Source organism: Staurois parvus, unplaced genomic scaffold, assembly GCF_062004578.1.
Source record: "Staurois parvus isolate SC_StPar_1 unplaced genomic scaffold, SC_StPar_1.0 ptg000003l, whole genome shotgun sequence".
Classification (NCBI taxonomy): Eukaryota; Metazoa; Chordata; class Amphibia; order Anura; family Ranidae; genus Staurois; species Staurois parvus.
The window spans coordinates 1,134,323-1,148,151 of NW_028317799.1; the positions used below are offsets into that span (position 1 = coordinate 1,134,323).

At 44.2% G+C, this 13,829-nt stretch overlaps 1 protein-coding gene across 3 annotated transcripts in view; it reads right to left on the reverse strand.

The window, feature by feature from the left end:
• Nucleotides 1–505: 505 nt before the first annotated feature.
• The window catches only part of CCDC57 (coiled-coil domain containing 57), an 84,787-nt gene continuing 71,463 nt past the window's right edge, over nucleotides 506–13,829 (reverse strand). For all 3 annotated transcript variants that reach the window (XM_089670847.1, XM_089670765.1, XM_089670933.1), the window contains 2 exons: nucleotides 8,822–9,029; nucleotides 506–758 (listed from right to left, as the gene is read on the reverse strand). In XM_089670847.1, coding sequence (XP_089526973.1) covers nucleotides 607–758; nucleotides 8,822–9,029 — 360 coding nt within the window. In that variant the 3' untranslated portion in view covers nucleotides 506–606. The remainder of the gene's footprint in view (nucleotides 759–8,821; nucleotides 9,030–13,829) is intronic.

Below are 13,829 nucleotides of genomic sequence, written 5' to 3' on the forward strand. Positions count from 1 at the left end.
ATTTTACTAAAGGAGAACTTATTCTGTAAATATGAAGGCTCTAGAACTCACCATCTAGGCTGTTATTGACCTGGAACAAGCACACAAGCAGTGTAGTGGAAAAAGTCTGTCTCAATCCTACATACTTGTTAGGCAGTGAAAACAGAAACAGGATTGCAACCACAGAGCCTGAAATTGTAATAGCAAATCAGCAATAACAGCTTCCATAGTTATACCCCTTTAAGGGAATTAATATATGACTGATTTATTAAAGGCAAATATACTGTGCACTGCAAGTGTACCTTCTCCAGAGCTTAGTAAATGAGGTAAAGCTTCACTTTGCAATGAATACCCAATCAAATTAAAGGAATATAAAAAAAAACAGCATTTTTGCTTGCACACGATTGGACGATAGAAATCAGCAGAGCTTTCCCTCAGATCTAGAGCAAGTGCATATGCAGTGCACAGACTATTTACCTTCAGTAAATCAACCCCTATGTGTATTGAAATCAATACTAGAAACATATTTCTTTTAACAAAAAAACCTTTAATGAAACATGAACGTTACAAAAACTTTACAAAACTATCCATTGGATAAACAAAGTGCCATTCTCTGGGAGGATCTGCTCAATCTCTTATATTGTAGTTGCGGATTTTGGGGGTGCCTCTGCCCCTTGTTTGCTTTGCATTCCCTGGTCGTCCTGTCTTGTCTACATTTTTCTTAATTGCAGACGAAGGGACCTTCTTGTGATTGCCCATCTGAGCCTTACCAGGGAGTGCTGTGGGTTAAATGCAGTCAAATTAGCACACATCATTATGAAACAGTAAAAAAAAAAAAAAAGACTTCTGCTCTGATTACAAGATCAGTATAAATGCAACTTGATAAAATGTTTAAATATGAATAGCGCTTTATAAGTGTAAAAAACAGGATTCACTGAAATACTCACCTAATGACAGACAGACAGACAGACAGACAGACAGACAGACAGACAGACAGACAGACAGACAGACAGACAGACAGACAGACAGACAGACAGACAGACAGACAGACAGACAGACAGACAGACAGACACTTTTCTTTGCAAACAGTTTTTAGAAGGTTTATTTTAAACAATCTATTTAACCCCTTGCCTACAGGGCACTTATAACCCCTTCCTGCCCAGGCCAATTTTCAGCACTGTCGCACTTTGAATGAAAATTGCGCGGTCATGCAACACTGTACCCATATGACATTTGTATCTTTTTTTGAGACAGAGCTTTATTTTGGTGATTTTTAATCACCTCTGGGTTTTTTATTTTTTGCTAAACAAACCAAAAACCACTGAAATTTTTGAAAAAAAAAATTTTTTCTTAGTACCTGTTCTAAAATTTTGTAAATAAGTGATTTTTCTCCTTCACTCATGTGCGCTAATGAGGCTGCACTGATGGGCATTGACAGGCATCACTGATGGGTACTGAAAGGCAGCACTCATATATGGCACTGTTAGGAGGCACTGACTGGCACCGTAGGCAGCACTGATGGGCACTGTTAGGTGGCACTATTAGGCGGCACTGACTGGCATTGATAGGTGGCACTGAAAGGCAGCACAGAGAGCCACTGATATGTGGCATTGATGTGGCACTGACAGGTGGCATTGATGAGCAATGACAGGTGGCACTGCTGGGGCTACACTGATCATCAGGGAACACTGATCTTCAGTGCAATGAGGATCAGTGTAGATGTCCCCTCTGAGTAATGCCAATTACCGACTCTCATCACAAGCTGTCAGCGTGACAGCTTGTGAGGAGAGAAATGCCAATAACCGGCATTTCCTTATTTACATGCGATCGGCTGTGATTAGACACAGCTGATCACATGACAGAGCCAACGTCTTCGGCTCTTTCCATTGATCCGCTGTGTCCCAGGGACACAACACACCACCAATTGGCACGCACTTGTGGGTAGAGTGGGAGGACGTCATATGACGTCCTCCCAGAATGAGAGAACCGCCTTGCGCCCGTCATTACCTTGTATTGCGGGTGGGAGGCGGTTAAATAATACCTAAAATATGCATTTATTTGCCTTTTTCCATTTCTATATATTTTTTGTATACCTCTGTGTTTGTCTAATAGCTCTGAAGAAGTGGGAGTCTTTGTTCCCCTGAAAACAATTTGAATTGTCATACTTGTTGCTATTTCTAACAAACACCTTCAAACTCACCTTCCATCTTGCATTCACTGGACACCAGGTGCACCTTTTTACCTACTCTTCTTAGTCCTGTACTGACAGATGAAAGCTGCAGAGAACAACACTCAGGTCATTATGTTGTGCCATTGTCTGCAGCATTCAAGAACAGCCCACATTTGGAGGAAGACCCAAGGGGGTTTATTTACTAAAGCTGGAGAGTCCAAAATCAGACGCCCTTCTGCATAGAAACCAATCAGCTTCCAGGTTTCATTGCCAAAGCTTCATTGAACAAGCTGAGCTTAGAAGCTGATTGGTTTCTATGCAGAAGGGAGTCTGATTTTGGACTCTCCAGCTTTAGTAAATAAACCACATGGTGTCCCCTGTGATCAGACCATAGACCTACATCTTCAAATATCAACACCTGTTCTATGGACAACTAAGGGGAATTCCCATTACTTTGGAAATATTTTTTATTATTATTCCTTGTTGAATTTCCATGGCATGAAGTAAAGGGAAATTTCCCCATTGGAAAGCAATCAGCAAAAAAAAAAAAAAAATATTGAACAAGGTTATAACCTTTACTGGTGCTATCCTATTTGGTTCCAAAAGAGAGACAGCCCCTCCAAATGAGGAACAGCTGAGAGCCATTTTGGTGTCGGTTTTAAAGTTGCGGTAATGCTGAATATTCTGTGACAGGTTCTCTTTAATGATAAACACTTCCTATCTGACCACCATGCACAAGTCAGTCTATACACAGCAGATGCTGAGCAACCAGTGCAAACAGACGGCTGATTTACCAGTACTCAGCAATGTGTAGCATTTCACCCAGACAGATAACTCATAATAGCCCAATAGCCTGATGGGAACACTGTTGACATTGTGTCTGATGGGGAAGTGCACAGATAACCGAGGACAGCCCCATGCTGGGTGAGGAAATAATATAACAAACAGATGACCCTCCCGGCTTCTGCAATACTATTTTACTCTTTCAACACACAGGTGTGCTGGGTCAAAGCTGAAATCACAGAGCAGCAGGTAGGTAAGCTACCAGGCAGAGATTCAACTTAACCCCTCGCCTACTGGGCACTTCTACCCCCTTCCTGCCCAGGCCAGCTTTCAGCTTTAAGCATTGTCGCACTTTGAATGACAATTGCGCGGTCATGCGACACTGTACCCATATGACATTTTTATTTTTTTCACACAAATAGAGCGTTGTTTTGGTGGTATTTGATCCCCACTGGGGAAAAATTTTGAAAAATAAAACCTTCTTTGTTGCCATTATAAAATTTTGCAAACAGGTAATTTTTCTCATTCACTGATGTATATTGATGAGGCTGCACTGATGGGCACTAATAGGCGGCACTTCTGGACACAGGTGGGTGGCACTGTTGGGCACAGGTGGGTGGCACTGATGTGTACAAGTGGGCACCACTGCTGGACACAAGTGGGTGGCATTGTTGGGCACAGGTGGGTGGCACTATTGAGCACCACTGCTGGGCACAGGTGGGTGGCACTGCTGGGCACAGGTGGGTGGCACTATTGAGCACAAGTGGGCACCACTGCTGGGCACAGGTGGGTGGCACTGCTGGGCACAGGTGGGTGGCACTGATGGGTACAAGTGGACACCACTTCTGGACACAGGTGGGTGGCATTGTTGGGCACAGGTGGGTGGCACTGTTGGGCACAGATGGGTGGCACTGATGGGTACAAGTGGGCACCACTGCTGGGCACAGGTGGGTGGCACTGATGGGTACAAGTGGGCACCACTTCTGGACACAGGTGGGTGGCATTGTTGGGCACAGGTGGGTGGCACTGTTGGGCACAGATGGGTGGCACTGATGGGTACAAGTGGGCACCACTGCTGGGCACAGGTGGTTGGCACTGCTGGGCACAGGTGAGTGGCACTGATGGGTACAAGTGGGCACCACTGCTGGGCACAGGTGGGTGGCACTGCTGGGCACTGATCATCAGTGCCGATCACTTCTCTGACAATTGCTGGTTATCGGCAGTACTTTCCTCATGCTGTGACAGTGTGTGCAAAGTGCAGCCGATAACCGGCAACTGCATTTACCGGTGATCTGAGGTGTCATTGGACACAGCTGATCACATGGCAAAAGGCCACCGTGATTGGCCGTTTACCGTATCCCGTGATCAGCTGTGTCCGTAGGACATGGTGGCACTGGGGGGTGTTCTGGAATGATGTCCATGGACGTCGTCCCAGAGCCAGACAACTGAGCTGTAGCCATCTTTCGGCTATAGCACGGTAGAGAACTGGTTAAAAACCACAAGGCCTTATTTCAAAATACTAGCCCCCCCCCCCCCCCCCCACCATATACAATTTTTGGACAAACCTTAAAAATGGTTGTAAGCTTCTGAAATAGAAAATGTTTCTCTTCAGTGTACAAGCATCAATACAAAGCAACAAGTGTGATTTCTGTCTTCCCCCTGCTACCTGCATTAGTCATTTCTAACAGATTATCCTGACACTGCAGAATCTTGGAAGACGCACCCCCCCCCCCTCCAGCAAACCAAAGGTGATTGACAGCCTCAGCTATGCATGTTTCCCAATGACACTGGAGTCGTACAAATGTGAAGGAAGCCTGAACAAGCATTACAACACAGGTATATATGTATTGTGGGGCACTGCATTCATTTCAAATAGCACATATACAGTAAATAAAAACAAAAATGCGTTGTCCGTACAACAAAAAGATGTGAATTTGAAGCACACTGCTCCCCCCAAAAGATGTCTGCTGGCTGGTTTCCTTGCTTTGTCAAGGAGACACTTTATTAATATATCTTTTCCCTCGGATTCGAATTTCATTATTTTCCCTTTTAAATTTTGAGTAGCAATTGTTCTCATTTTTGAGTGTCACTATGATATTTACAATCTACACTGATCACATTTGTGCCCACTTGTACCTCTCAGAATGAAAGAAAAATTATTGTAATCTAGGGCGATTTTTAAGGCGCCAGTCCACCCAAAAGGGACTATTCATTTTTTAGTAGAAGCTGGAAAGTAAACCTGTCTCTAGATGGACCGAATCTCGGCCAGTTCAGCAGAGAATGTTGGATATTCAATACATCTATGGGCAGACTGGTTGTACTAAAGTCTGTCTATCGATTGACTTCAGTACAACCAGCCTGTTGGATTTTTTGCATGCGATTACTGTCGGCGCCTATAGCTGCCAGCAGGGATCACTGTGTTCTGCCTTCCCTGCCGGTGGTGCCCAACAGCTCTGGGGAAAGAATTCCCCCATCAATACTGACTGTATTGATTGGGGTATCAAGCAATTTTCTTTCCTTCCACTCATGGTGGAAGGAAATAAAATGGTCTGGTTCATGGCTTGCTTTAAGTTTCTTTTATCAATGAGGCACTCCATTAGTGAGATCTCTGCACTGAGATCCTGGGTCTGCACACCTATTGTCCCCCATTATGAGGGGTTCCCACCATCCCTGCTAGACTTGTATTTATATCATATAATGGAGGAAAGTAATGGGATCCGTAAGAACACACAAAGGTGGGGGGATAACTCATGACCCCCAAGAAGAGTGTCAGGAATTATCTCCGTGCTTTCGATCTCCTGCAGCCTGGCTTCCTGTCTACATGCACTCGCTCCAGTATCAGCTGCACATCATTGCTCGGGACAATTATTATATCAGTTGTTTAAAGCGGTTCTAAAGGCAGAAGGTTTATTATTTTAATACAATCTCTGCATTATGGTAAAAAACCTTCTGTGTGCAGCTCCCCCCTGAGCCTATTGCGATCCAGCGCTGGCCATGAGAGCAGCGGCTCTCTATGCTTTCTCCCTTTTTTGCCTCACTGATCATGGAAGCAGCAGCAGGATCCACTGTCAATCATAGCCTGTCAGGAGATCTCAGGTGTGCTTCAATGGACACCCCCAGCGTGGCTTGGGATCGAGCTTGCACGAGTGCCCTCATAGCAAGCGGCTTCCTATGGGAGCTCTTGGAAGGGTGGAGGAGCCAGGAGCATCATCAGGGGAACTGAGAAGAGCAGGATCAGGGATGCTCTGGACAAAACCATTGCACAGAGCGGGCAAGCAAGATCTGTTTGTTATTTTAAAAAAATAACTTTCAGAATCATTTTAATTCTAACTCAAAACATTTACTATTGTTTCTTCACCAATGATTAGTCCATTAATGTAAAAATACTAAACAGTTCATTCGAAGAAAAATCAGTCCTCTAAACCAATGTTTCTCAACCTTTTTTCAGTCAAGGTACCCTTTAAAATTATGGACAGTCCCGAGGCACCCTTTAGAACTATAAACAGTCTTGAGGCACCCCATTCTAAAATGTGAAAAACTATTCTAATAGTTTTATATAATGCAGCAACATCCACACATGTAGGACACCCAACATTACAGGTGATTTGTTCTTCCACTGGTACTGACTAGTATTCCAATGTTTCTCTTCTCCTTCAGTTTTTCTCCTATACTGAGCTAATGTGACCCCAGCACTGATGGAGAGGGGCGGGGGAGGATCAAACTAGGATGCTGTGCAGGCAGGTGACATCCTCCTTATCAACTGATGATGCCATTTGTCAGCATGCCATTGGCTAGAAGGTCGTAATGTTGCACAATGAAAACCTGTGGCTTTGTGTAACTAAAAGGTAGGCTTGTTCCACCTGCTGGATTGTATACAAGTTTTGGGAAATTTGTAGACATTTTGCCAAGGCACCACTGAAGAAACCTCAAGGCACCCCAGGGTACCTGGGCACCCTGGTTGAGAAAGGCTGCTCCAAACTTCGATTTGAAAAAAATAAATCCCATGCTGCTTGTATATGTTTTGCATTTTGTGTCTGCAGTGACATGAATTAGGACATTGATTTTGTCAGAAAGCCAAATGGGGAGGAAGGGATTGCAGCTCACACAGCTCTTGTACACAGATAACGCAAGTAATTTGTGTAATACAGTCCACAAAACCCTTAAAATAAACACAACTCATGAACTGAAGGCAACGACCTGCAGTAACACCTCTGGTCTGATCAGCTAGACATGCTCAGCAGTAAATAAAAGCAATTATAGTTACATAGTTAGTGTGGCTGAAAAAAGACAAAAGTCCATCCACTTCAACCGTAAAAAAAAAAAAATTATAATCCTATGCCCATAGTTGATCCAGAGGAAGGCAAAAAAAAACCCAGCAAAGCACGATCCAATTTGCTCCTGCATAGGGAAAAAATTCCTTCCTGATCCCCCGAGAGGCAATCAGATATTCCCTGGATCAACATTACCTATAAATGTTATATCCAGTTATATTCTGTGTATCCAAGAAAGAATCCAGGACTTTTATAAAGCAATCCAGAGCTGGCCAGAACCAACTCGAGGGAATCTATTTCACTATTCCACATTTGCATAGCTCTTACTGTGAAGAAATCTTTCCGTATCGACCCTTATGTATTATACATGGAGATCATATCCCCCTTATGTATTATACATGGTGATCATATCCCCCCCTTATGTATTATACATGGAGATCACATCCCCCCTTATGTATTATACATGGAGATCATATCCCCCCTTATGTATTATACATGGAGATCATATCCCCCTTATGTATTATACATGGAGATCATATCCCCCCCTTATGTATTATACATGGAGATCATATCCCCCCTTATGTATTATACATGGAGATCATATTCCCCCTTAATCTCCTCTTCTCAAGAGAGAATAAATTCAGTTCCTCTAATCTTTCCTCATAGCTGAGCTCCTCCATACCTCTTATCAGTTTGGTTGCCCTTCTCTGTACTTTCTCCATTTCCCGAATGTTCTTTTTGTGAATTGGTGCCAAAAACTGAACTGCATATTCCAGATGAGATTTTACTAATGATTTGTACCGGGGGAAATTATATACCTCTTTTAGTACAAGAGAGGATTTTGCTCGATTTTGAACCCGTAGCTTGGCATTGCATGCCATTATTAAGCTTGTGACCTACCAGAACCCCCAGATCCTTCTCCACCATTGACCCCCCCAGTTGTACCCCCCCATGTATGATGCATGCATATTCTTAGCCCCCAAGTCCATAACCTTACATTGATCAACATTAAACCTCATTTGCCACATAGTTGCCCAATTAAACAGTGCATTGAGGTCGGCTTGTAAGTTGGAGACATCCTGTAAGGACGTTATTCCACTGCACAGCTTGGTGTCATCTGCAAAGACTGAAATGGGATTTGTAATCTCAGACCCTATATTGTTTATAAATATATTAAAAAGTAAGAGTCCCAACCTTGGGGTACACCACTGACAACCCTAGACCATTCAGAGTATGAATCATTAACCACTACTTTTTGAACACGATCTTTTAGTCAGTTTTCTATCCATTTACATACAGATTTTTCCAAGCCCGTAGACTTTACCTTACACATTAGCCGTGTGTGGGGAACTGTGTCAAACGCTTTTGCCAAAACCAAGTAAAGTCAAGCATGTCCACCTCCACCCTCACTGACTTAGCACAAGCGTATGGCCAGTAAAGCGTTAAGTCCCACCAGTTAATCTGCATACTTGAGAGAGTCAGACAACTTGAACTTTCAGAAAGGTGTGTTCACACATTTTGAAAAACTGGTTTTAGCCTTGAAATGTAAATGGTGCTGGATCTCAATATCTACTCTGTAGCAGCCTTGAAACATCTAGCACAGTATCTGGATTCTCACCTTGTTCAATTCCTTCCTGGGAGCTAAGGAGTGACACACTTGACCCCATGTCCAATATCTTCCAAACTTCCTGCAAAGATGAATCACCCTCCGTCAGTGAGGCTGCTGAGCGCAAGGATCGGGCGCTGCTCACGTAATTTACACGGGGTGAAAACAGGTTCTCTTTCTGCATTGGTAGTGTGTCTTCGGTAGTCTGTGAAGCATTAACCTGTTCAATAAACAAGAAATACAATTTTGCTTACTGACAAAAAGAAAACAACAGCAATTTTAATACATTCATGTCAATGTAAGACCTGTGTGAGACTACACTGAGTTTGGATCGTTTAACCAGAGTCCCCATCAGAGCCCTGCTAACGATCTTCCTAATATGTTATAACCCTCACATTAGGCCTACAGTGCATCTAAATCCTGAAAGAGTGGTGAGGGGTTACACTCCCTTCCAGGTTCTTATTACCCTCTGTGTGCTGTTTTACATAATGTGCTGCGTGTGTTTTACTATTGAGACATGAAGCTTTGTATTTCTCTGATGTGTTGAGAAATACAAAGCAGCATGCCATTGCCGACAGAAGAGAGACCCGTGTTGTTTACACACAGGTCCCTCCTGTCGGTTTTCCCCGACGATCGCAGGGTGCCGGCGGGGAATCTCTGGTCGGTACCCTGTGATTGACAGCCCTAGCCGCCAATAGCGGCATGGGTAGGGCATGCGCCCCCCACCCAGAAATGCAAAATCATATATATACGCGTGATTTTGAGCAGTCCTGCCAGCCTTTAGCAGTACTTCTGCTGTAGGGCGGCGGGGAACTGGTTTATAAATATCAAGACATACATTTAGAGCTCTTATATTTCCTCTGTAAACTCACAAATATAAAAACATTTAAAATTACCTAGTCACATATGAGACTTGCATCCAAAAAAACAAACAAGAAATCAGGCCAACCGTCTGGGTGTAGGGATCACTCCCCTAGGACCAGTTGCTGCCAACTAAGGAACACTGTAAGCCAAATGTCTATGCCTGGAATGTACTGAGAAGGCTGGAATATAACATTCTCTCCAGGACAGGCTCCAATCTACCTTTCTTGACACAGTGAAATGTCCGGTTCCTCCTTGATGACTGATGTACGCCACCAACATGACTTTGTCCAACTAAATCCAGATCTGATGCTTCTCTAGCTGAATGGTCTACTGCTGCAGAAACAGGCAAATTGGCCAAAGTTCCAGGATGTCAATCAGGTGATTAGATTCCTTATCCGTGTCCCCTGTACTGAGTGCCCAGGACTCTTGCCAAGCTCTAGGGGCCAGCCCCCAAAAGATGGGAAAGAAAGGACTTCCCCCAACTTCAGAGCCTGAATCCCGGGCCATAAGGCCAGGTACAAGTGATAGACAAAGAAACAGTTGTTTTGTTTTTCTCTCTACAAGGAGAGAGAGAGATACAATGTATCTCTCTCCTCCATTCAGAAAAAAAAAAAAAAAAAAAACAGAGGCTGGCTTCACAGTGACTGATCACTGTGATAGCCAATCAGAGGCTATCACAGCGATCATGTGACCTGGAGTCGCGCGTCCCGGGTCTCGATCGTTTTAACGGGACCCGGGGCTCTCAGTGACACCCTGGTGTCAGGAATGGACTCACCATTAGTGGTGGGACTCATCTGCCGTGTGGGCTGCAGTACCAGGGCTGGCCAGCGGGTGCTCTCAGCAACCAGAAGCTCACTCCTGCAGTCGGCCATCACCTGAGGCTAATTGCAGGAGGCGTATTTAAGGAATGGCCAGACCTGCAGTCAGTGCCTTGGTGTATGTTTCCCATGAGCCCCTGTACCTGCATCCTGTCTGCTTCCTGCCCGATTCCTGATTCTGCTTTGATCCTGACTCTGAATGAACTCCGCCTATCCTGACCCCGGCTTTTCCTGACCACTCTCCAGCCTGCTCCTTTGGTACCTTGTCTGCCTGATTGTTCCGGACCCGGCCCGTCTGACTACGCTCTGCCTGCTCCTTTGTGTCTTGTCTGCCCGATGGTTCCTGACCCGGCCTGCCTGACCACTCCACCTCACCAGCCCTGACTGCTCTTGTCTGTGTACATTCCGTTATCAGTTGGAGGTTTGGTTTTGTTATATTGTGCGTTTTACATTTGTGTATAACCTTTAGGAAATTATATTGTTACACCATACTTGAGCCTGCGTTTCCCCGTGTCAGTTCACACATCTCTGGTCTTACCGGGAGCCCTGACACCTGGTCTTTGTGCTGGGAGCGCACTGTGCGGCACACTCCCAGCACAAAGACAGGTACGCAAATATGCAGCCCCACAGAAAAAGCCCAGTTCTGTGAGGCAGCATATTTGTGTGATGTCGGCGTCAAGGGGTTAAGTTCCAGGACTTGCAGGTGGACAGGGACCTCAGCTTGGGGATCTTCACACAGAAGTTGAAAAAATGAAGAAACAAAAGGAACGTTTCTTAACAGATAAAGATGGAGAAGACTTAGCAGCCTCTCCTTTAGGTTTCTTTTGCTGAGAAGAATGGGAGCTCTTGCCACCAGTAGCAGACAAGAAGGAGAACACAAGATGCAATACTCCACCCAACTGTTGAGTTCAGCGGTCAGTTCCACAATGCTAACACCTTCTGCGGTACAACCAGCAGGAACATAGAACAAGGGCATCCAGCAGCTTAAATAATGGAGGTAGCACTGACTGACTTCCACACCAAGTCAGTCTTCAGAGACAAGGCAAGTGCTAAGGCAATGTCAATGGACCTGGAAAGTGCTCCACAGCTAACTTTTACCAGAACAGAACCGGGAAAGCGCTCTAGGTGGAACACATTGCCCGAAGCTTACTACCATGCTATCTCTGCACCTCCTGTCCAGTAAAGTATGGATGTAGTACTGCAAAAGCCATGCTAAAGACGACTATGCCAGAAAGCTGCAATTGAAGAGGTGAAGTGCCAGCAGCAATGTAGAAAAGAGCCTTGATTGAAGAAAAAAAGAAAAAGGATGTAGCAAAAAAATGAGTCTTAACACAACAGAGTTGCAGGAAAGACATTCATCCTACTGGGATACAAGCTGAAAAATGAGGAATGCTAGTAATGGGAGGAGTTATGCTGGGCTAAACTACTGCTTTTTTTGTTTGCCAGTGTCCAATCCTCCTGTAGGTGGCAGCATAACCCAAAGGTTTAAAAACGTCCTGTGTCCCTGGATGAACAAGAAAGAAAATATAGACATATAATGCAAGTCCCTTGCAGCCGGTTTAAGTATCTTACTTGTCATTTAGGCTACCTTCACACTGCTCCATTGCAAAAACGTGAAACTGAATACATTGAATACATTTTTGCAGCATTTCTGGTGTATTTTGCACTTGTGAAAAAAAGGACACGTGACCAGGGGCGGACTGACCATTTGGAAACTCGGACACTGCCCGAGGGCCCGGGGTCAGTAGAGGGCCCCATGAGATGCCCCTGGTACCTTTTTCATAGGCTTTTTTGAGTTTGGGCAAGGACACAGGGGCCCCATGATCCCCTATTGCCCGGGGGCCACATGAGTTGTCAGTCCGCCCCTGCATGTGACTCAAAAAATGCAACTGCAGGTGCTTTTGGATGCGTTTTTCATTCATTTCAATGTGGGTTGAGTTTTTGGTGCATTGTTTTTTTTACAGCACCAAACATGCATCAAAACTGCAGTTTGCAGGACTTTCAAAAATGTAACGAACACCGCAACTGACCAGTGTGAAGAGTTCCATAGGATTTAATGGTCATGTGTTTGTCTTCTGCTTTTTTTAAATCAAAAACGGAAGAAAAAATGATCAGTGTGAAAGGAGCCTAATCTCAAAGTGAGCCCAATATGTCGAAAATCCTGTTACTTTCTTCATGGAGAGCAGTATGGTCTATGGAATGCCCCCAAGTGTAAATGCAATATTTTAAAGGGGCCCAGGGTATCAGAAATGGTTTTGAAACTCCAAGAATATGTTTCCCAGTAACCTTTGCAATAAATATCAAGTCTATCATCTTGGAGACCCTCCGGATTTGGGGTCTCTGTTCAAAGGTTATAAGCTTAGGGCCTAAACGGATTATAAGACTGATTATAACACAGACAGCAGTGTGGCAGTATTATAAAGACAGCACAGACTGTTCTAACTGCCAGGCCTTACACCACAGAACATGGAAATTTGTAGGTCAAGGTTTGAGGCAAAATAAGGAATCAGAGCTGCAATCAGAAGATCTTAGTATAGAGGAAGTATATGGGGTACTCTTGTCACAGTTGTGATAGTCGACCTTGTCAGACACTTGCAGTCTGTGCCAAGAAGAACAGAGGCGTTCCTGTAAATTCTGAATGAACAATCATACAATAGGCTCTTGGCTCCTCTATAGAAGTGGGAGACGGTGACACTGGAGACAAGGAGAATCTTACAGAATACTTAAAGTGTATGTAAACCCAACATCTTTTTTTTCATTATGGTTGGCATCATGCCTCTAAAACTGTATACAGTTTTAGCAATCTAATCAATTTGTTTTTGTGAATCTGTTTCTAACCTGGAGATCCTGACAGTAAAGAGCACTTCCTGTTGCAGGATGACAGCACTAAACCACTGCCTCACCAATAACAGCGGCGTTGTCAGCCTGCCATGTGTACTCCTTTAGTTATTCATTGGGATGCCTATTAGGTCTATTGTTTAGGGAGCCCAATGGTTCACATGGCAGGCTGACAACACGAATACTAAGAGGCAGAGCTGTTACTAGCAGGATCTCCAGGTAAGAAACTTCACAACAAATACCCTATTGTAACTGTACCTTATGAAAAACAGCTAAATTCAGCTTTACATATTTAAAGCTACATGTGAAAACCACAGTTGTAATGGTGTTTGCAATTATGGGCAAAAGCATCTTTTTATTTTAGTTAAGTGTTTCTAAAGGCTAAAGGTTTTTTACCTTCATGTATTGTATGCATGAAGGTAAAAAACCTTCTGTGTGCAGCCCCCCCCTTCCTCCTTACTTGAACCCCCTCCGATCCAGTGACTTTCCACTGTAAGTAG